Consider the following 20595-nt stretch of genomic DNA (forward strand, 5'->3'; position numbering starts at 1 on the left):
TACTGCATGCCACATCTGAGGTAAAAATGAATACCCTCTGAAATGCAGCGACACCCGTGCGGTCATCTGTAAGTAAAGATATGCACCTTCACACATATATCTTTATATAGAGACATGCATGTAAAACCAGCATTAAACAGTTTAAAATGGCTTTACTGCCACAAACACCAATTATGATCTGTGACATCTATCTAGTCATCTATCGAAGGCTCGTGCTTAGATGATCATTTCTGGTTAAGCGCTCTGATTGGTTTCCGGGCAGTGGGCGTGGTCAGCAGATTGTTCTGCTGTCAGACAGATGACTGGAGTGAAGCGACAGAGACGCAGAAATAGTACAGTAATTTAAGAAGAGCGAATGAAGCTTCCTGCATTAGCTCAACTTTAGGTAAGTTTCCCTAAAAGCTAGAATATCTTCGTTTCACCAACTGCTGACATTTTTAGTTTACTTAACCCGCTGCTCACTCGCGCAAAAGTTGGTGTCGACGACTGTTAAATTGTAGCTAACATACTGAAAGTGATGAAAAATAATTTGCATGCAGTTGTGCATTCAGTTTAAGGTGAAACTGTAAATAGCCTGCGTATTTTTATTGTTTATGCTGTTGTTTTACTTCAGAGATTGGCCGCTAAGTTTGAGATATGTTTTTTTTGTTTATGTTGGCTTTTTTTTTCTTTTCTTTTCTTTCTTTCTTTCTTTCTTTCTTTCTTTCTTTCTTTCTTTCTTTCTTTTTTTTGCCTTAACATTGTTTGTGTTTGTACACTGGTACACGATTTTGTCAGCAGTATACACTTACTGTGATATATGGAGATAAGATATGTCAGTGGTTTTAAAGTAGAGCTCCAGGCAGAAATATTTGACAAGAAATTCTGTAGCTGTTGCTCATGACAGCTGCAGTGCCTGGTCTCTCTCGCGCTGTGTGTTGTTGTTTTTTTAATCCGACTATATTTTCTGAATAGTCTCTTACGTGCAAGCTAGCCTGTTCAAAAACCTCCCCACATCCTGGCTTGTGACACGGGAAGACAGGGGGGCGGCGGTTTATTTCAAGATTAGCAAGATTTTGATAACAGTGCCTGATCTGATTGAAGCCCCGGCTCTCTGTTGTGTCTGTTTGAGTCTAAAAGTAAGCCGGCATTTCCTCCAGCTTCCTTGTTTTAGATCTGAGCTTCCTGGCACCACTTTGGGGTTAAGTGGAATGATGGTTAGTTGTAGTTGAAGAAAGCAGATGGTCATTTGTGGGTAGTGAATCAGCAGCTATTTTGAGGGGGGGAAATGGATGATTGTCTCTTTTTAGGCTGTCTGTGAATCGTGATCACTGGCTAAGCAAATGTGCAACAATATCTAGTGAAGCAAAAAGAAATGTAATGTTACTTAAAATCAGACTACTGATGTCAGCTACTGGATGAGGTTTTTCACTGACAGATCAAGGATGGGTGACTTCACTGCTTAAAATATTTAGGCTATTACCTCATTGACGCGGTTTTGGTTTGGACGGTGTTCAAGGGGAACTCATGAGTATCTTGCAATAGCGGGAATGAACAACAAATGATCATAATATAAATACACAGAATAAGGAAAATTAGTTGCACTTCGTTCATTATAAAGATAACCGTATCAATGCTGCGGTCACTCATAAACAGTTTCTGGGGTGAGTCAAATGCCTGCAGTGAGATAATGTAGCCAAGAAACATGTTCTGGAGTGTTGAGAGGATGACCAGAACAGGTGCACCATGAGACACAGGACCGCATTTAAACTGTCTCCTGTCAGCAGTGGAACAGAACTTACCTATTTAACTTAAGGATGATTAATCATTAAATATAGACTTTAATAGAACTTGCCTATATAAGTTCTATTAATAAGGATAATAATAATCATTAATTATACACTTTACCCAATATGCTTATTGTGTAATCAATTATTAATGTGTTCAAAATAACGATAATAAACAATTAATTACATAATTAACTACATAATGCTCATGCTGTAAGCCATGAAATAAAAACAGGGTCAGCGTCATGTGCTGATGTAGTGGCGTTTCTCCACAAAGGACTCTTAGTTCTTAAATGTCAACCACTTAAGGGCAACATTTGGGAGAATTTTTGGAAATGTATCTTAAAGGCATCCTAACAGTAAAATAATCTCTAATTTTGTTTAGTAGATCAAAAGCTAAAGATCAGAATGCTGGCCCACATGAGGGTACTGATAGCGCTAGAGACAATGCATTACATTTGTGTTCTGCTGGGAAGTGTTTGGTTGGAATGCTGAAGACAGAGAAGAATTCTTGGGAGGAAAAAAAGTGCTCAAGGAAATACTTTAGTTTGCGGCTATGGGCTACAGAAAATGTCTTAGTTGTGTCAAGATGGGGCAAGATTGTTCCTGCATCATCATAATTATTGTTGGTCCAGGATCAACACTGAAACTGATCGATCATGTTGTGATGTCATAGCTTTGTGATGTGGGGAGCAAAAGTAAAATGAATAAATAACAAAAAATGTTTGACAATGTAGAACTCTCTTCTGGAACAAATATATTATAAAATACAATAAATTAAATATATAATACATTTGGCTTGCTGTTTGCCAAATTTGGCTCAGCCATGTTGGTTTGACACATAACCTAAAGACATGGCAGGAAGGACTTGGGTAGTTTCAGGTGTTGTGGGTCACAAACAACTTAATAAACCTTTTAATAGCTGCTGTTAAATTTAGTTGGAAGAACATCCTCCAACATATCTTCAGGCTGTGTTAACTTCTACGGCTTATTTAAGAATTTGCAGCATAGTCAGACGGCGTGACTTCCCACTACCAGTTACTTGAAATAATGTATTTTCCATATGTCGTATACCATCCTACAAACCACAGTGCACTCTATGTCACTCGTTATATAAAAAAGAAAATTGAGGAAACTGAATAAACATATTAACAAAAGTGTATTTTTAAAGCAGGTTGGAAAAATAAAAGATATATAAGAGATATGAGATATATGAGAGAAAATAGGAAATAAAATAAATCCTAATCTTTACTTTACTTTAAAATGAATCAAAACAAGTTGGTCAAAATGGCAGCTGCTTTCGTAACAACAGCTTCACACGTTTGAGCATTTGTGGCTTTCCTTATCGTAAGTGAACTATCTCTACTAGTTACGCTTTTGGACAAAACATTGCGTTTTAGGGTGCCACTTTGCACTACAAGCGTGCGATGACGGCTTGTTTTTTTCATAGAGTAAATTTTCAGATAGCGAACTTTACTGAGAAAGCTCTGTTTTGAAACTTCTAAAGTTTTTTTTGTCACTTTATAGTTTTCAGATACAGCTGTGGACCAGTGTTAGCCCACACAACCGCTGAATTTTCCCAAACACAACATTCAAAAACACAACCTTGCAGAAAGTGATTATAAAACACACTTAGTTCCACATATAGCAGATGCCAAAATACAGACGGCCGCAGACGGGCCTCACTTTGAGACACTACCCTTTTGTTTGTTTTAAGGGACATAAAAATAAATGGCAATACTTCTTGGCACAGTTCTGCAACTGTGGGTTCCTTGGAAAGTAGTGGCTCCATCGTAGCCAAATGTGTGAAGATCTATTTGTGCTGCTGTTTTTCTTTATGTGACGCACTTGGCACATCCTGTGGCGGTAGCAGCGGGTCACTTTACCCCGAAAGATTTTTTACTTTTTCAAAGTTTACTGCTGTGATTCACTGTCGCCCATTTTTGCCCACTGTGGCTGAATAAGATCTGATATGTGGTTAGACTGGTGATCTTGGGCAGCAAACGAACAATGTTTGTTGTTGAGACCTTTGCAGTAATATTACTGACTACTGCAAGAACAACTGCTTGAATTGAAAAAATATATATCAAAACATGAATGTGAGTTAAACTCCCTATAGGCTATATACTTTCAATCAGGGCACTGCTAACACATACCTCAAACATTTATGTCAGTCAATGAATAAAATTAATTTTCTTATTACATTTCAATCAGTCTTTAGCCATGTGTGTATGAGAGACATTGCACTTGATTAAACAGATAGACTGATAGCAGGGATACCATCTCATCTGTTTGACGGACAGGACTGTAAAATATTAGGAAACCCAGCCAGACTATTTTCTTGGTTGCCATGTAAGGGAATCAGCTGATTTGTGGCTATATAAGCAAACAAAATATGTGAAACCTATTCGCTGCTTCTTTCTAAAGATGTCTTTACAAACAAGCATGGCAGAACTGCATGTGAAGATTGAATAGCTGATTTAGCTGTCTATAAAAATAGCTTACTATTCATTAAGACCAAAAACATAAATCATTCATACTTCTCTACAGTGCTCCGGTTATCCTCAGGCCTTCTGTCTGAGGTCACAGCTGTACTGTTCTTGTAATGCTGTCTGTGTTCAGAGCTGTCGATCATTGAGCTGAATGAATTTAGATGTATGACTGAATGCGAACACTGTTCCAAAATACTTATGTAACAAATGTAACAATAATATTTCAGATGAGTTTCACTTTCATAGCAATCTTTGAGGAAAAGCAGAAAAAAACACTGTAGTCAGTGTTATGAATGTGTGTAGCTAAACTTGTAGCCTTAAGGGTTTTGCACAAAAAGTTCCTAGTTTGCAAATACTGAATTTGTGTATATCAGCCAGTACAAGTTATGTTTTAAGTGCTTTGTGCGTGGCATGATGTATTTGTTCATGGGTGACTACACACAAGTAAGTGTTAGTTTTCATCGTCATTTGGGTTAAATATACAATTTTTTGCAAAACTCTTGTTCTTGCGTGTTACCTAATTTAAGCTAAACGCCACATCCTCACATGAACCCTAGTGGTCCAACTGACCCACTTCTTACAGGCAAGGCCTTACCAGACACACGCACACAAACTCTCACATGCAGACCTTTAAGGGAAACTTCTCTCTGTCTTGTTTTGTCCAGCTTCCTGTTGCCTGATGGATCTAGCATACTACACTAAGAGGCATACCTGGTGCATGTAAACCTTTAACTTAACTTAACCAGATCCTCCGATCTGAAACTAAAAACCTAAAAGTTTTGTTGCAAATATTTGTATCTCCCCTAAAGAGGAGATAATTCCTTGTTGGGCAAGTTTACACACAAACATGTGCACATTCAAGCACCCAAAAGGACTTCCGCATATTGTCCATTATGTTGATGCAGGAAATCAATTTGATTGATATCCCTTGTTGCTCATGCAAGATTACATGTCTGTTTTTGAAATATCTTTGCAGCTTTTGCTTGTGCAGGTGTGTGTCTGAAAAATTATAGCAGTGTTCAGTTACCTTTGCTTTGTCGTAATCACAGATGACAAACTGTTGGTTATTGAAGAGAGGGACTGTTTTGTTGCTCAATGTGAAGTAATTCACACGTAGAACAAAGTAACAGACAATCAGTGTCTATTCTGGGTTGTATTGTTGTCCATTTCCTGTGTTATTCTGATAACTAGTTTTCTCAATTTTTGCTTTGGGTTTTACTTTATTTTTCTTAATTGACTTCAGTGGGACTTTACACTATGTCTTTTTTTCCTGAAAAGAAAAAAGAAGTCAAGGAACTTGTTTATGCTTTTTACTGTAAGTGATAACTCACTGTACCACACGCATTAATATTTATGTGAACGAGTCCAAAAGATGTCACTCCACACTTGTTTTTCAGGTATTACTTGTTGTCTACTTGTGGGTAAAATTGTGCAGATACGTACTGTTGCACTCTGTCCAACTCTGATGTGAGAGACGATTAAACCTGTGTCTGTCAAAAGACCCTAAGCTATCCTAGGTTGGGGATTTCCAATCAAGCAGACACACATATAGCCTCACCTCCCCTGCATGCATCTAAACACCACCTTTCTCTTGCTCTATGAGCACACTTCCACACAGTGCTGTCAGGCCCTTCCTGTTTTCTGAGATGTCTGCAGTGTGCCTCAACGGAAATGAGCGCTCCTGTTTTCTGTTAGGTAGCACCGTCCGAGGCTTCAGCTGACCACTGCAACGTTTGCCAATGACTGCTTGTACAAGAAAGGTGTAGACAGTTGTGTACTGTAATGTAATCAGGAACTGAATGGCATTAACCGTAAATTGTCAACACTCATGGGGAAATTTATGTCACTGGCATGAGGCCAAAAGGTAAGTGACAGGATGGGACCTCTATATTGACCTACTTTTTTTTTATAAAAAATTTAATTATTAACTGTTTGGGTTATTTGTAAGGTTTCAGTGAAATTGGCAGGGCCAGAATGTGCTTTATTGTGGACATGGTGATAATATATCCAGAACAACGCAGCAAAAACACAGGAAGTACAACATGTGAAGTTGGAACTAAGCTGAAAACCGGACTGTTTATACACCTTGGGCTTTGGTAATGAGAAAATGAATGGGAATGAGACACAGTTAAAAACAATGAAGTCAGTCAAGAGAAATAAAGTAAAAAAACAAAGCAAAAATTGAGAAAACTAGTTACCATCCTAGATATAGGATTGCAAAACAGCAAGTCATTACAGTTATCAAAAGGGAGTCATGCTTTTGCTGCCGTTGTACCAAGTCACCTCAGGCATCAGATTTATGCATCAGTGTTTGCAAATCTAGACTGAAGGCATACCTTTTTTATCTTTGGGAACTCTTTAATTTAATTAAATCTAATTAAATTCAAATTAAACGTAATTAAGTTTATTTCAAAGCTTTTGGTTTTATTAATAAAGAAATTCTCATTCATTCCTAAATCAAAGACTCAACTTTGTCAGAAGAAGATGCTATTGGAATAGTAAAGAAATTAAAGCATGAACCCCAAACTTCAAAACTTGCAACACTAGAACAATAAACTCAAACTTACCTATATTCACAGGCAGTCCTGAATTTAAATACATGAAAGTTTCAGACTATGAAAATGTCAGAGCAGCTATGCAAACAGTAGGAATGTGGTCATCTCTACCAAACAATCACGTGATCTACTTAAATGAAAAAAGGGCTTTTTTGTTGTAAGGTGCACCATGGTAGTGGTAAGTTGATGGCACAATATGTGTGAGTTGTTACAGTGGAATAGTATTTGTGCATGTAGTTACTTGTTTATTACCTGTCTTTGTTTCTGTTTCAGCTAAAAAGTATGAGTGTAATAAATCACACGATCATATGTATGTTAGGTAAATTTAACTTGACTTAATCTTGTGATTTTATGCATTTTAAATAAACATTGGGTATTTGCTGGTGTATGTCTGCAGTTGTAAATTTTAGCATTGTATTATTTTTGTGCATATATATTTTTGTCAAAAAAATGACATATTGCTGCATGAGGATTGCAAACGAACACTTGATACAAAATAGTTTGGAAGAAACCTGAACGTCCAAATAACAAGTGTGTTTTTTAGGAGGTGTAAACAAACCTTTTATATTTATTTACATACCATATATGGATATTGTAATGGATATTGGTAGGACTACATAAGACGACTTAAAGTTCGATGCCTTGATCATGAACATTTTTTTCATTTCAATGTAACGCAGTTACAAGTCCACCGTCTCACCTTTTGCAGTGCATTTATTGCAGACTGGGATTTCCAAACTGCATATTTAGAAATGCTCTCAATGATAGGGTACATCTATTTTTAAGTTATTTCTGAGTTGAAGTTACTTCTCTCTTTCTCTTCTCTCTCTCTCTCTAAATATAGAGCATTGTCTGCCCACTCATTTGACAGAAAGGAAGTGCTACGTATGTGTCAGCTCCTGTACTGCATTAATGGTTTCACTTGAAAAAGCCAACATAGAGTCTACACTTGCAACCGTGTGTCAGTGAGAGCCAATGTATGCATTTGCGATGCATGTTTATGTGCATGCATGGCTAGTTTTATGTCTGCATTTGTTTATACCTTAGAGAAACACAAAAATGAAGATAATATCTTGAGCCCTCCTGTGTATTAAAGGGGCCAGCTGCACAGCTGAAGATCTATGAAGAGAAAAAATGAGTGAGAGAGAGAAGGGGGAATGAAAGACAGTGAGAAAGAGAGTGATCATGGTAGAGGCAACCGGAAACTTGTGGTCAAGCAGGCAGCGTTGAACTGCTGAGGCAGCGCTGTTAACACTGTTTTTGAACACGCTGCTTTTCTTAGAGGGATCAGGGCTAAATCCATCATACTAAGTCCTTTCATTGTACAGACCCATTCAGTTGAATGACCTGAATCAGTGTGTGTGTGTGTGTGTGTGTGTGTGTGTGTGTGTGTGTGTGTGTGTGTGTGTTAGTCTGTGTGTGTGTGTGTGTGTGTGTGTGTGTGTGTGTGTGTGTGTGTGTGTGTGTGTTAGTCTGTGTGTCTGTGTGTGTGTTAGAGAGAAAGAGAGGAAAAAGGTCAAATGGGTAAACTTAGAGATGGAAGAATAAGTGGCAGGTGTAAAAGTTTATAAACGCGAGAAACCAAGGTATGAGTAAGAAGTCTAAAAATAGAAACAAATCCAAATACGTTCATTTCAGAAACCTGCACAGACCCCCCCCCCCCCCCCACACACACACACACACACACGCACATGTACCCACACACCCCTCCACACACCTCCCTTCTTCGTAACCAAAAGTAACTGAGCTCGTGCCCACAACTCTTAGCCTCATACGAAAGGAAATACATTCAGAAATGAATCGCTGTCCTCACTTGCGTGTGATTCACGGTCTCGCTCGCTTTCAGTCTCTTTGACTCCTGTGACTTACATGTCAGTACAGCCTGTGTAGTGCGTGAATATAGCAGACTTGGGCGATATATTTGCCTGTCCCTATATGGAACAGGGTAAGTTTATGTTATATTATCTCTATTTTACTTTGTGTGTTAGAAATGGATTTGGATGCTTTTTGGTTATAGTGCCATCGTGTATGAAACTAAGAATATAGTTTTTGAGATTTTGTTTTTATTTGTTAGATACTAAGAGGATATCTACTATAGATTCTAAGTGAAAACACTTAGTTGTGTCATATTTTTATTTCTGTGAGTCTTGGTATGTTATGCTCTCGTCTTTTGCTCCTTCTCTGCTGCAGTTATTTTATTCAGCATTTTTCTGAGTAGTGAAGAGAGCAAATATTTATAACAAGCTGTCTCCATAACTGCAACAGTTCCTTGAAAAACAGGCTGTCTTCCTGATCTCATATACCATTTATCATGAACATAAAGGATCTGAAACTAAACTAACCATGGCCACAATGGGTGGTTAGTTCTCAGTCTTGGGCAAATATCACAATGAATTTGTATTACGGGAGATTTACAGATGACTCATAGACCTTTGTGGGACTTTCTACAAAGTAAGTAACTTAAGCACGGGAAGTAGGCTGTATTAATTATAGACACTTTTAATGCTTTTAGATTGTTCGTGTGGAACCAGTTCTAATTATTTTATCTGTTAACCTTCAGTATGTGGTGTGAGGTGTGTGAGTGTGTAGGTGTTCACGTAGGTAGACTTTGAACACTTACCATACACAAATGCAAAACATGTCTCTTCTGAAGATACATTGAAATAGAGATGTATTGTCACTGTCTGAAAACACATACAGTGCTGGTATTAAAACAAGCCTTTCACTCTGCCCTTAGACAGGCAGAGTGAAAGGCTGTCTGTCCACTTAGTGTTTGTACGCAGACATGACAGAACATAAGTGACGCTCACTTTCCATGTCTATTTCCTGTCTACAGCTGATGGACACATGATGTGTGTGAGACCTGACCAACATGGCCCTATGGGATAGCTCAAAAAACATGTGTAGTATGGAGCCTACAGGTACAGATCACCCACTCAAATAACTATACACAAAGCTCAGTTATGCAAATTTAAAACAGAATCTTTCAGACTTAAACTCCCAGTGTCTCAACTTTTATTATCAGCTGACGGCTCCCCTACAGTTCCAGAGCCAGAGCTCTACCGGAGCATCCAGGCTGTGCTGCCCAGAGAAACCGACCAGCTGCAGCAATCTGACTGTTTCAACAAAGGTAAAAACAAACCAGAAAAAAATCTCAATCGCCTTATCAAAAATAATATCAGATGTAAAAGATGTGATAGTGTTTGTCTGTGTTTACAGCTGAGTATAAGATTTCCTATGAGCCACATCATGTGATTATTTTTACTGTGACCAAGTCTGTTCCTTTTTGTAAACTTTTCCACTCAGAGTAGATATTTAGTGAAGCCAGTAAGTATTAGTAGTAAGCACTGTGTGGAATGTTTAGCCATGTCAGCAAAACTATGACTCATTCTGTTGGTAGTCATCAACATCTTTTGGATTTGCACTGGTATGGAGAAAAATTTGACACCTTTGGTGAGTGTGTTTAGTTTTCTGTGTTAAAAGCTCATGCGTGCATGTGTGTGTTTGTGCATGTGTGTGCAGGGATGCTGAGATGGACGCTTCATAAGAAGGTTCAAAAGAATCCTGCAAGTAGCTTGTCTCTGGTGTGGTTACTGATAAAGGAGCTGGAAAAGGTACTTGATCTCTAAGTCTCTGAAGCACTACCATTGACACTCTTAAATTACAATTTTAAAGGAAAACATCACCATAAACCAACAAATGCTGACAGCAAACACTGGAGGTTTTGAAAAAAAAATTGCTTCCCTTTTCACACGAAGGAAACTGCAGTTATCTGGGATTCATAGAAACTGAAATTGGATTATTTTATTGAAATATGTGCACCCTGTCATATAATGTGTTATCTCTGCAGGCGGAGAGATGGGACTCTCGCAAATGCATCATCCCATTGCTCCACACACTGATGTATGCCATTTTCCAGGTATGGTTTGTCTGCCGCATTAGTACTCTGTGAAAAGGTACACAAGAGCTGTTTATTTCTGTTAATTCACTTATTTCTTGTTGTTTGTTTGCATTCTAGGCTTGGTTTTGTTAACGTGAATATAGCTAGCTAAATACATTTAATTGATATATGTGTGGTTATTCTTTTCAATATTTATACAGTGGTTTACTGGACTGCAAAAATAAAATAAAACCACGCATTGCTTTTAAAGCATGTAAAGTAGTGTGTTTCACTATGGTAATGTCCGTAGCACCTAATAGAAGAATTTTGAGAATTTTGTGTTTTAATTCCTAGAACAAATTGACTTAACAACACTGAGAAAATTATCATTCATAAGCATAAACGAAAAGTTGTAGTTGTGACTTCTACTTGTATTGTAAACCTTGTGTGTGTGTGTGTGTGTGTGTGTGTGTGTGTGTGTGTGTGTGTGTGTGTGTGTCCTTAATGGTGACATTCCAGACAGCATATATTCCAGATGAACTCTACAAGCGGGTTTACGACTTCTGTAAGAGGCTGCTGACGTTTCCTCACCCCTATTGCACTGTGGGCCTTAGCTACACAAGACAGATAAAAACTGAACGCTTCATTCCAGGTATTATTTCTGACCTTGATATAGTGATTGAATTTAAAATATGGGGTAAGAAGCTTGTATATGTTAGAACAACATGTTTAAACAGCTGCTGAGGCAGATCAGGGTCAAAAGAGATTGTGCTTTTAAGATTGTGGAACTCACTTCCATTGGACTTAAGATCAACGGACATTTATACCTGTCTCTTTTATGATTATTGCAACCATATAGTACCATTTAATGCTGCTTTAATCTACAGGTCTAATGTACCAGAGGATGGTCATAGCTGAGCAGAGATTAAAAACCGTGCACTATCCCTTCCAAGAGAGGTGAGTTAACTCTAAATAATGTACTTATTGATTGAGTTAAACCCTTTTAGAACTGGATATTTACATTTCCTTAGCTGTCTTCTTTGTTCAGTCTTTAAGTCTTTTTTTTTATATCTGCAGGGTTTTTGTTTTAGCTGAACCGGAGGTCTTCTCTGAGTCCTTGGTAACAGTTGTGTCGGGGGATTTTGAGGTATCAGCTACATCTTCAGGTCAATTTCTAAATCCTCTAGATCACATGCGCAGTGTGGTACAACACTCTATACAGGCTGCTTTAGGAGATGAGCATTGCCATGGGCCAAAACTCGCTCAAGCCCTCAAGGTCAGTACACTTGTTCTTATTATTGGAGTTATGTTTTGTAGCAGTGTAAAGTTAAATGTGGACATTTTCTATATGCCTCACTTGTTTGTTTGTTTGTTTGTTTGTTTTTAATTAGACCTGGTATAGAAGTCACTGTTTCATTTGAACTTCACCATCTAGGCCAAATGTGACTCACACAGTGTGAACACATCCTGGTCCCTCTCCCCACTCATGCAGAATAAATTATCTGAGAATTACAGTTGAAATTAGTCAGTGATTGGTGGAAGTAAGATCGGATGTTTGGGTAAACATACTGCAGAAAAGATGACGATCTAGCGAAAGCATTGAGGAAGCACTGCTGAGTTTAACAGGTTCTGTAGAAAGCCATTTAATTATTTATTTTTAATAATAGTAAGTCATACGAAGAGGATATTCTGTATTTTTTATTAATAAGGAAATTTAAAAGTAAAAAATCATACGTGAATATGTATTACACTTGTGGGGAGGCTCAAGTCAATGATGAAGGGTGCACAAAGCAATCATGTTCAAGTGACATGCTTGAATCATGTTTCTGTTGGTGGCAAGAAGGAGCTCTTATATAACAGCTGGATATAAAATCGTGTAAGAGTCATACCAAACATCATGAATAACGGGGTGTTGTTTCTGAGCTGCATGGTGGAAATGTCTCCTGGCACCGGTCCTAAGATAGCACCTCAGCAGAACACACACAGGGGGCAGGCATACGCACATTTATGACCTCTCACCTCTTTGCTATGAATACATCATCTGTATATGTTTATTTTCCCGAGAGCGTGTGTGTTCAGTCAGTTGTTTGTCTGTTTTGCAACAGGACATGGGGCAAGAAGTTGAGCCATATTTTCAGGAAGTGTTGGCGTTGCTAGAGCAGAGCTTGGAGGAGGGCGTCAGAGGGGAGGGGGGAGTGCTGAGGAGCCGTCTTCTCCAGCTGTACAACGAGATTCTTGCCAATGCAGACTCAGGTAGGATTTCTCTGAAAAGCAAATGCAGAGCTGTGCCAGACCACATTTCTGTTGGGCAAGGTTCGTCTGTCTGAGTCATACATGAACTTACAGGTTTAGGTAGACATGAAAGAAAGTGGAAGAAGTTCAAGAACCACAGTCACATCAAGAGGCAGAAGCCAAATGGAAAATGAAAAATCAAGAAGTGATAACATCTGGTGTACCTGCTCTCTTGATATTAATTGATAAAAATAGTAATTACAGTCTCCATGAAGTAGAAAGAAGGTGCACATGTATAATTTATAGTCTTTATAGTCCTAACTACCCTTATTTAACCATCTTAAGCATGGCATCAAAAATGCCTGCAGTGTCACATTTCAAAAAGTATTGTGGTTGGGAAAAGTAGACCTTTGCAAGTTTCTAGGGCTTTGTTGGGTTGTAATTATAGCAGGAGAATCAACAAAAATGAACGAGTGTAGAAATTAAGTTGTTGCAAACTGTATGACAGAAGCTCTTCATTTGGTGTTTCCAAAGCATCTCAACATTAAAAGGGCCAAATCTCAGTCTAACCAAGCTGTGAACTGTAAACCAGTCAGTGTATTTTTCAAGCATTATCTCTGATGGACATGTTTTATATAACAATGTGGCCTGGATTCATCGCCTGTTGCTAAGATCAAACACGACCTTCTGTTTAGCTGTTTCCCCCATGGCCAATGTGTAAAGTCAGCTGTATGTATTATTAGTATTTCCAGGTATACATTTTCATGACACTCTTTTCCCTGCTGTTATCACATCGGTTTATCTGATGAATCTGCCCTGGCTTCATCACAGCTGGAACACTGAAGGATAGACAGGGGTGTTTACACAGAGGAAGTTGTAGAGTTAGCGAGTGCTTTTTTAAATATTCATTGTGACAGTTTTGGTCTCTTCCTCTCTCTGCTTTCCGCTGTGTGTGTTGCAGAACCATTGTCTGGTGGACCACTATGTGACTGCCCTCTTCCTAACCCAGAGATGAGCTTCCACCTGTGGACAGCGGATCTGGATATTTGTGAGTGTCTCTTAATGCTGGCAGGACTCTAGAGGATGTTGTTGCAAACAGTAAGCTGAGATGAATTAGGCCGAGACTTGGGTGATACACCAAAAATAAAAAAATCCATCATCTGACTTAAGGGGAAAAAATATGTTTTTATATCTTTGCTGAATTGCTTCCTTGTTTGATACTAGAAACATGATGCCAAGTTTGGTTTTGTTCCACGAATCTACCTTTTGTCCTTTCTCGCAACAGTAATGGTTAAAATTTCAGTCCAAATCAAAGCTTATTGAGAAAGAGAAGCTTTTTTAAATAGTTAGTGCAGATATGATTTCATTCAGTTACCAAATAACACTTTTTAATATACCTGAAACCAGTAAAGTCAAACTACAAGAGTCAGTCTGACACTGAACATTAATTAACGTTGATTTCACTTATCAGAGATTAACACACTTAATGCAACAACATCATTTAAGCCCATATTGAACTGAATCAGTGGAGCCCTCAGAGTGACTATAGCTGAAGCGAGTGTATGTTTATTGAAATTTTAAATGATTTTTAAATTAAAACTAAATGTGTACACTGCAGTCTGGCACAATAGAGAATACCTCTCTGAGCACAACTAAGGACTCCTACTGAAAGATTCACACATAATTGGGAAACTAGTTTGTTGAAGATGTGACTTAAAGCAGCATCTGAAGTAGTCATGTGATTGTGTAGACAAAAGTATGACAACTGTCAGTAAGTAATGCGGTAAGACCAGATGTGACATTTATTGAAAGGACTCACATACTGTAGCTCAGTGTATATGAGTCTATATGACTCCATATGAGTAACATTATCTGTATTGCATGTGCATAACAAATATTCAAACTGTTGACAGGGCGAGAGCTGGCCAAGTGGCTTCGATCCAGTTCCATGTCAGAACAGTTCTCCATCATTGAAGAGCAGGAGGACCCCGAGTTGGGTGAATCGCCCATTGACATGATGCCATGTGACATGACGCGCTTTTCCATTATGTCCAACGACAGCGGTATTGAAAGGGACCTGCCGCCCAGCACTGAGCCGTCCCAACTGCCATCTTTGGATGCCGTCAGCATGACTGGACCATGGGAACAATCCAAAAAGTAAATCTAATCATTTCTATTTCGTCATAATAACAAGTTTCATTGTAGTTTGCATGGTTTAATATGCAGGTTTTGTACTGTAGCATAGTGCAAAACTCTGGTCTGTTTTCCAAAGCATGCTTTTGAGCCACAGTATTTCATGTAAATTGCCCCCAAAGTCATGTGAAATATGGTTGTACTTAAAGGTCCTCATCAACAGCATGCATACTGTAGGAAGCGTTCATACAATGATTTAATGCTCATACCTTCTTGTTCCAGTGAGCAAGACTCAAAACTGTTGAGGCGCGGAGGCATCAAAATGAAACCAAGCGTAAAAGACAGTATGGTGCTGATACAGGAAAATATGGAGGACCAGGCAAGCCTCACAGGAGCGGGAGGAAGTGGAGGGAGGGGAGGAAGAAGAGGGATGACTTTGCAGAGAAGAGCAGGAAGCAGTGTGATGCACAACCCCTTCTCCAAGCAGCAGAGACAACTTACTGCCAGAATAGTCATCATGGGGACTGATAGGGTGCTGGGCCGCCTAGCTAAAGCCTATTACTTCTTCAGGTGAGGGACTACTCACATCACACAATGAATACAGTTTTTGATGACGATGCATTGACCAATTTTGCTTTGGCGCTTTTAGTATTCTAGGTTCTTATGTGGCCAAATATATAGCTTTTATTTGTTTGCTACTGCAAGCTGTGACACCTCATTTATGATTTCTGCTACTTTATTACGCTATACTGTAGTCACTTTCGAGACAGAAACCAACAGAGCAAATTTAGCAGTGTCTAAACAGATGCAGCTGGGAACTGTCTCTTGTGGTTTAAATCTACATGTAGCTACATAGGTTTTCTTTCTCATGACTTTACTGGTCAGTGTTTGTTTGCGGTTTTTTCTCACTAGATTAAGTACGCAGTACCTGGAATGTCTTTTTACAGAGAAAAATTAAAGTAAGCATGAGAAGCTCAGATTATTCAAATAGAGGATATAAGCAAACTGTATTTCTGTGTGATGTTAAATGTGTTTGTTGTAGTATAACAATGGCCGCTCTTTCTATTTTAGGGAACATATTTTAACTGTGTGACAGTTGTGCAGGTACATTAACTGAAAAATGAAATAAAATGATGTCATAACAGCAATAGGAAGCTACAGTAGGAGGAAAATCGTTACATCAAATCTTGAATTACAATTTGTAATTTTTTGTAAAACTCCTCATGAATCTCTGGTTTGCTTTTGCAGAAAAAGGGAAGCACGAAGGCTTTTTCTCACAATGAAAGTCGACCTCCAGTTTTACTACATCCCTGTTTGCAGTCCCAGGAGTCCCAGCTCCCCAGTTAAAGTAAGGGAACTTCCTCTTTTCAGCACACCACTGATTATTTGGTAAATAACAAACCTCAAAAGATAAAAAAAACTGAATGGCTTCTGTTTAACCAGAAGATCAGTATGTGAAACTTCGTATTCACAAAGTTTAGTTTATTCTTTGCAGTAGTGGATTGGTGCTTTGATGTAATGAGCCACATTTAAGGTATTTATGGTTTCAATTCCATGTTCCTTGTTTGTAGGAAAACCACCAACAATCCAAGGGGGATTCCTGCACTCTTGGTTCCTATTTGAGCAACGTTGACCCATGGTACAACTGCAACATCAAGAGCTTGGGTAGAATGATTCCCAACCTGGCTAAAATGGTACGATAAAACATATTTAAAAGCAGGGTTTTGTTAGATACTTAAAATGTATAACTAAATGAGAGTGGAGAATTACTGTAGACAGTGGCAGTGTGTGTGTTGGAGTGCTTGAGGTAAAGCACAGGAAATTGCATTGCATAACATACTGTGAGGAAAATAAATATGTTGATTTCACTGAAACCACAAGTAAAGTAAGCTTATATCAAAGATTTCTTGACACTGCTCTGTAAACTCAAACAGGAAATAGAAGACTTCTGAAACTGGAAAATGAACAGTGATATACATGCATGTAAACTACTGTTACAGTTCATTGTTTGATGTGAGTTTGGCATTTGAAAAACTAAGAAGTTTCTTCGTTGCAGAAACTTCTCAGTATACTCTGGCAAAGCTATTTCCTTCTTTCTTTTCCTCATACTTAGATTAAATTTATATGTAAAATAAAGTTTTATATGCCATCGCTTTGGGTTCGTATGGTGCATAAGAGTTCAAACTGAAACACAAACTCGGAAACTGTCAACTTAAAGAACAGTAGCTTCAGCATAGTACCAAAATTAACAAGCGCTGTTGCATTTCCTGCCTTTCGTGGACTATTTAGTGACATCTATTTCAGATACAGTTGATGTGCAATCAAAATGACTATGCAGTTACAACATTGTGCAGTCAGGTTAATTTTACAGGTCTTTTGTTTTCTATAGCAACAAGCAAGCAACGAGAGGCAAAAAGAGCCCTTCATCTCTGATATAATTTCCTATTATGTCCGTACTGGTCAGCAGCCGGTCTACTTTGCTATCTACTTTGTTAAGGTAACATTACATATTTTCTTTGTGGTCTTTTTTTTTCTTCTTTTCTTCAGTGAAAACAAAATTTATTCAACACAATGCATGTGAGCATTGTCAGTGTCTTTTTTCAAATATAAACAAATTTTTTAAACGTTGTGTCATTTCCATTAGATCTCATTCAACATCATGACGAAGGAGCCAGTGGAGGAAGTGTTTCTTACCCATCTGGACATGGAGTTCCCTGAATTCAGGCATATCGCTGCGTCAGTTAGAGGTAAATTGTTCTTAGAAGTGTTTTTCCCAGTATTCTATGCTTTACTGTAACTGTGCACAGTCAAGTTTAACCACATTCCTCTAACCAACAAGGAGATAAACACAGGAAGAGCTCGGGGGAGGTATGCGGAGCTATGGTCTCAATGAATTACAGAAAGGTAAATTTCATTTTTTTTCGGGGGAACCCCCTGTTTCCTTCTGGGATTGCTATTAGTGCTAGTTTAGCCAAACTTCTTAACAGTTACCAGAAGATGTGCTGAAAAATTTCCCACTCCTGATTCTGTAGCTTGTGTTGATGCATTTGTGTGAATGCATAACCACTCATTCTCACTTGTTTGTGTCGTGGTTCTGTATGAGTGCAGGTGACATTAAGTGGCCGTGACATCGATGAAGGGATTTCGGTCAGGATGACAGGTGCTCGGATCAATGCCATTCCTTCCAATGAAGCAGAAGGTGCAGAATTTTCTCAATGAGTCATGCTTTCAGTAGTTTTGTCAATACGTTTTTAAGTTCTGTGTTTTCTTATCCTTTATGTCGTAGATCTAAACTGTCTGACACTGATGATAAACGAAACCTCCGTAAAGACGAAAAACAACACTGTGGTGAGTTGACCAGATACCACAAGCATATATATATATGTGTGTATGTATATATATATATATATGTATGTATGTATATATACATACATATATATATATGTATATATATATATATATATGTATGTATGTATATATACATATATATATATGTATATATGTGCAAATATTTTTTAACAAAGTGCATTATTTTGCAGGAGCCGCCAAAGTTTCGAACCAGCAACATTAAAATTCGCACTTTGGAGAGACGTTCTTTCACTGTTATACTGGACAGAGATGATTCCAGGACCTACAGAAATGTGCAGAGGTAAAAGAGTGTAGTCTAAGTTGTATTGTCAGTGTATTTTGCTTGGTGTCTCATTGGTAAAGGGAAAAAATGTGTGATGCTACATTGCTAACAACTACAACAGTACTAGTTGGTAAAAGAGAGCTGCAGTTGGTTCAGGAGCTAATTAGTTTCCACGCAGTCCAAACTGATCTCCATGTTAAATATGTTTTTGTTTTAGCATCGAGGTCTCGCCCTGTGTGGATCCAGGATACTGTGTCCAGAAAACAATGAGGTCCAAATACAAGTTGGAAGAGGATAAAGATGCTGGACTGAGCAAGTACATGAACAAAGGACTTCCTCTGCCAATTAATACATTTGCTGGCATCATCAACTGATGTGATGAAGTGACCCCACAGAGACACTTTTAGTAGTTGTGGCAGTGGCAATGACCTTTCTCTCTTTTAAACATCTAATCCAGCAAATGAATAGAAATCACCTCTGAGTCATGATGAGCTGCTTCCGAAACTAGAGTTTCACTCCATCAATCTGAAATGAGTGGCACATTGACTGGCAGTACTAGTGTCAACTTTTGCAGTTAATGAAATAACCTGTAGGCTGCTTTTATAGTCACAGGACAACTTTTTTTTTTACTGCGGGTTATGATTAAACCTGACGGTGTTCATTCCTTTTGAATATCCTGCTGTGCCAGCCGGAATAATTCCAGAGTATGTTGTCTCTGACAGTGGAGAGATCAGCAACAAGCAAAAACACGTAGCTGATGAGTATTTGGATCAACAGTCATGTGGCATAATAAAAACTCGGCAATCTGGAAATTTTGCTTCAAAAAGCTATCACTTAGTGGAGCAGATCTGATTTTGTAACAGTTGCTCTACTTCATAGACACTACCGTTTACTGCTTCTTTGACACACACACACACAAACACACACAGTATACACACAAGAATGCTGACAAACATGACCTGTCACCTACTGAAATATTCAAATTATTGAAAAGCTGGTACGATGACAGCTGTCGCTCCCTCTTGCTTTTGTCCTGACACAATCTTTCAAATACCTTTTTATCCATATACGTGTTACATAATGTAAGCTGTTAATAGGGTGCTACTGTTTACTGTAGTTTTTGGTTTAGTGTTTGGGAGCTTTTTTGAATTCTAGACTCACACTGTAAAAACTAAAACAATGTGCAATGTCAGATATTACTACAAAAAAAAAAAACAGCACGCGCAGCTACTGTCTACCAAACAGAAGTGACAGATTACAGTTTGCCTGCCTTGTAATGTATGTGACAAACAGCTAAACAGTGGTCAGTAAATGTCTCCAGTCTACTTAAGTGTGAAAATTACCCCTAAGCCCAATCCACGTACTGCACTGTGTTAGATGAAGTAGATAAGTTGCACTAAAACTGCATAATTGTTGGTCAATTTATTTTAGGAAAAACGTTGTGTGAGGTGTACAACATGTTACTATGTAATTGTAATTACTGTATATGTCATAATTGTAGAAACATCCGTGTGACATACAGTCATCATACGATATGCTCTGAGTTCTAGATGTATGGATGTTTGAGATCTGATGCTTCAGATGTTGATGCAAAAAGATTGTGTGGCTATAGGTGTGAGTCTGGGGGGCAAAGGTCTCAAACTCAGGAAATGGAAAAGATGCGTTACTATGTATGTGGCAAAAAAAAAAAAATCAAGTGTGTGTATGTGTGTCAAATAGCATTGCTGGGTAAAATCACAAGTTTGAAAATCATGATATATTTTGCACATTATTTTCTTATATATCATATATTAAGTATGGTTCCAAATGTAATTGTGTAAATAACCGTGATTGTGTAAAATAAATTTAGTTTTTTTTAACTTGGAGTCTTGGATTCTTATAACAACCACGGGGGATTTACAGTGTT

General features: G+C 38.2%; 1 protein-coding gene across 3 annotated transcripts; it reads left to right on the plus strand.

Moving 5' to 3' along the window:
- The first annotated feature begins 14 nt into the window (after window positions 1-14).
- On the plus strand, window positions 15-20548 carry LOC120729178 (phosphoinositide 3-kinase regulatory subunit 6). Of its 3 annotated transcripts, none has more exons than XM_040024691.1 (21): window positions 15-385; window positions 9650-9734; window positions 9839-9943; window positions 10336-10427; window positions 10664-10732; window positions 11213-11345; window positions 11581-11650; window positions 11771-11969; window positions 12799-12946; window positions 13887-13973; window positions 14839-15082; window positions 15341-15628; window positions 16307-16406; window positions 16630-16752; window positions 17448-17555; window positions 17703-17805; window positions 17898-17962; window positions 18167-18257; window positions 18345-18406; window positions 18598-18707; window positions 18907-20548. In XM_040024691.1, the coding sequence occupies exons 2-21, from the start codon at window positions 9686-9688 to the stop codon at window positions 19061-19063; spliced, it is 2403 nt and encodes an 800-aa protein (XP_039880625.1). In that variant the 5' UTR covers window positions 15-385; window positions 9650-9685; the 3' UTR covers window positions 19064-20548. The 3 variants fall into 3 exon arrangements, with proteins under 3 accessions (XP_039880625.1, XP_039880626.1, XP_039880627.1); XM_040024692.1 differs by lacking the exon at window positions 15-385 and adding an exon at window positions 689-6122; XM_040024693.1 differs by lacking the exon at window positions 15-385 and adding an exon at window positions 8241-8758.
- Window positions 20549-20595: the final 47 nt, after the last annotated feature.

The sequence above is a fragment of the Simochromis diagramma genome, unplaced genomic scaffold (genome assembly GCF_900408965.1).
Source record: "Simochromis diagramma unplaced genomic scaffold, fSimDia1.1 OVJJ01000302.1, whole genome shotgun sequence".
Taxonomy (NCBI): domain Eukaryota; kingdom Metazoa; phylum Chordata; class Actinopteri; order Cichliformes; family Cichlidae; genus Simochromis; species Simochromis diagramma.

What these genes read in the sequence shown, in the direction of transcription:
- LOC120729178 (XM_040024691.1), top strand. Translation starts at nt 9,686, where the DNA reads ATGGCCCTATGGGATAGCTCAAAAAACATGTGTAGTATGGAGCCTACA. An exon ending in TTGCTATCTACTTTGTTAAG is followed by an intron (nt 17,556 to 17,702) that starts GTAACATTACAT and finishes CATTTCCATTAG; the next exon opens with ATCTCATTCAACATCATGAC. An exon ending in TCCTTCCAATGAAGCAGAAG is followed by an intron (nt 18,258 to 18,344) that starts GTGCAGAATTTT and finishes TTTATGTCGTAG; the next exon opens with ATCTAAACTGTCTGACACTG.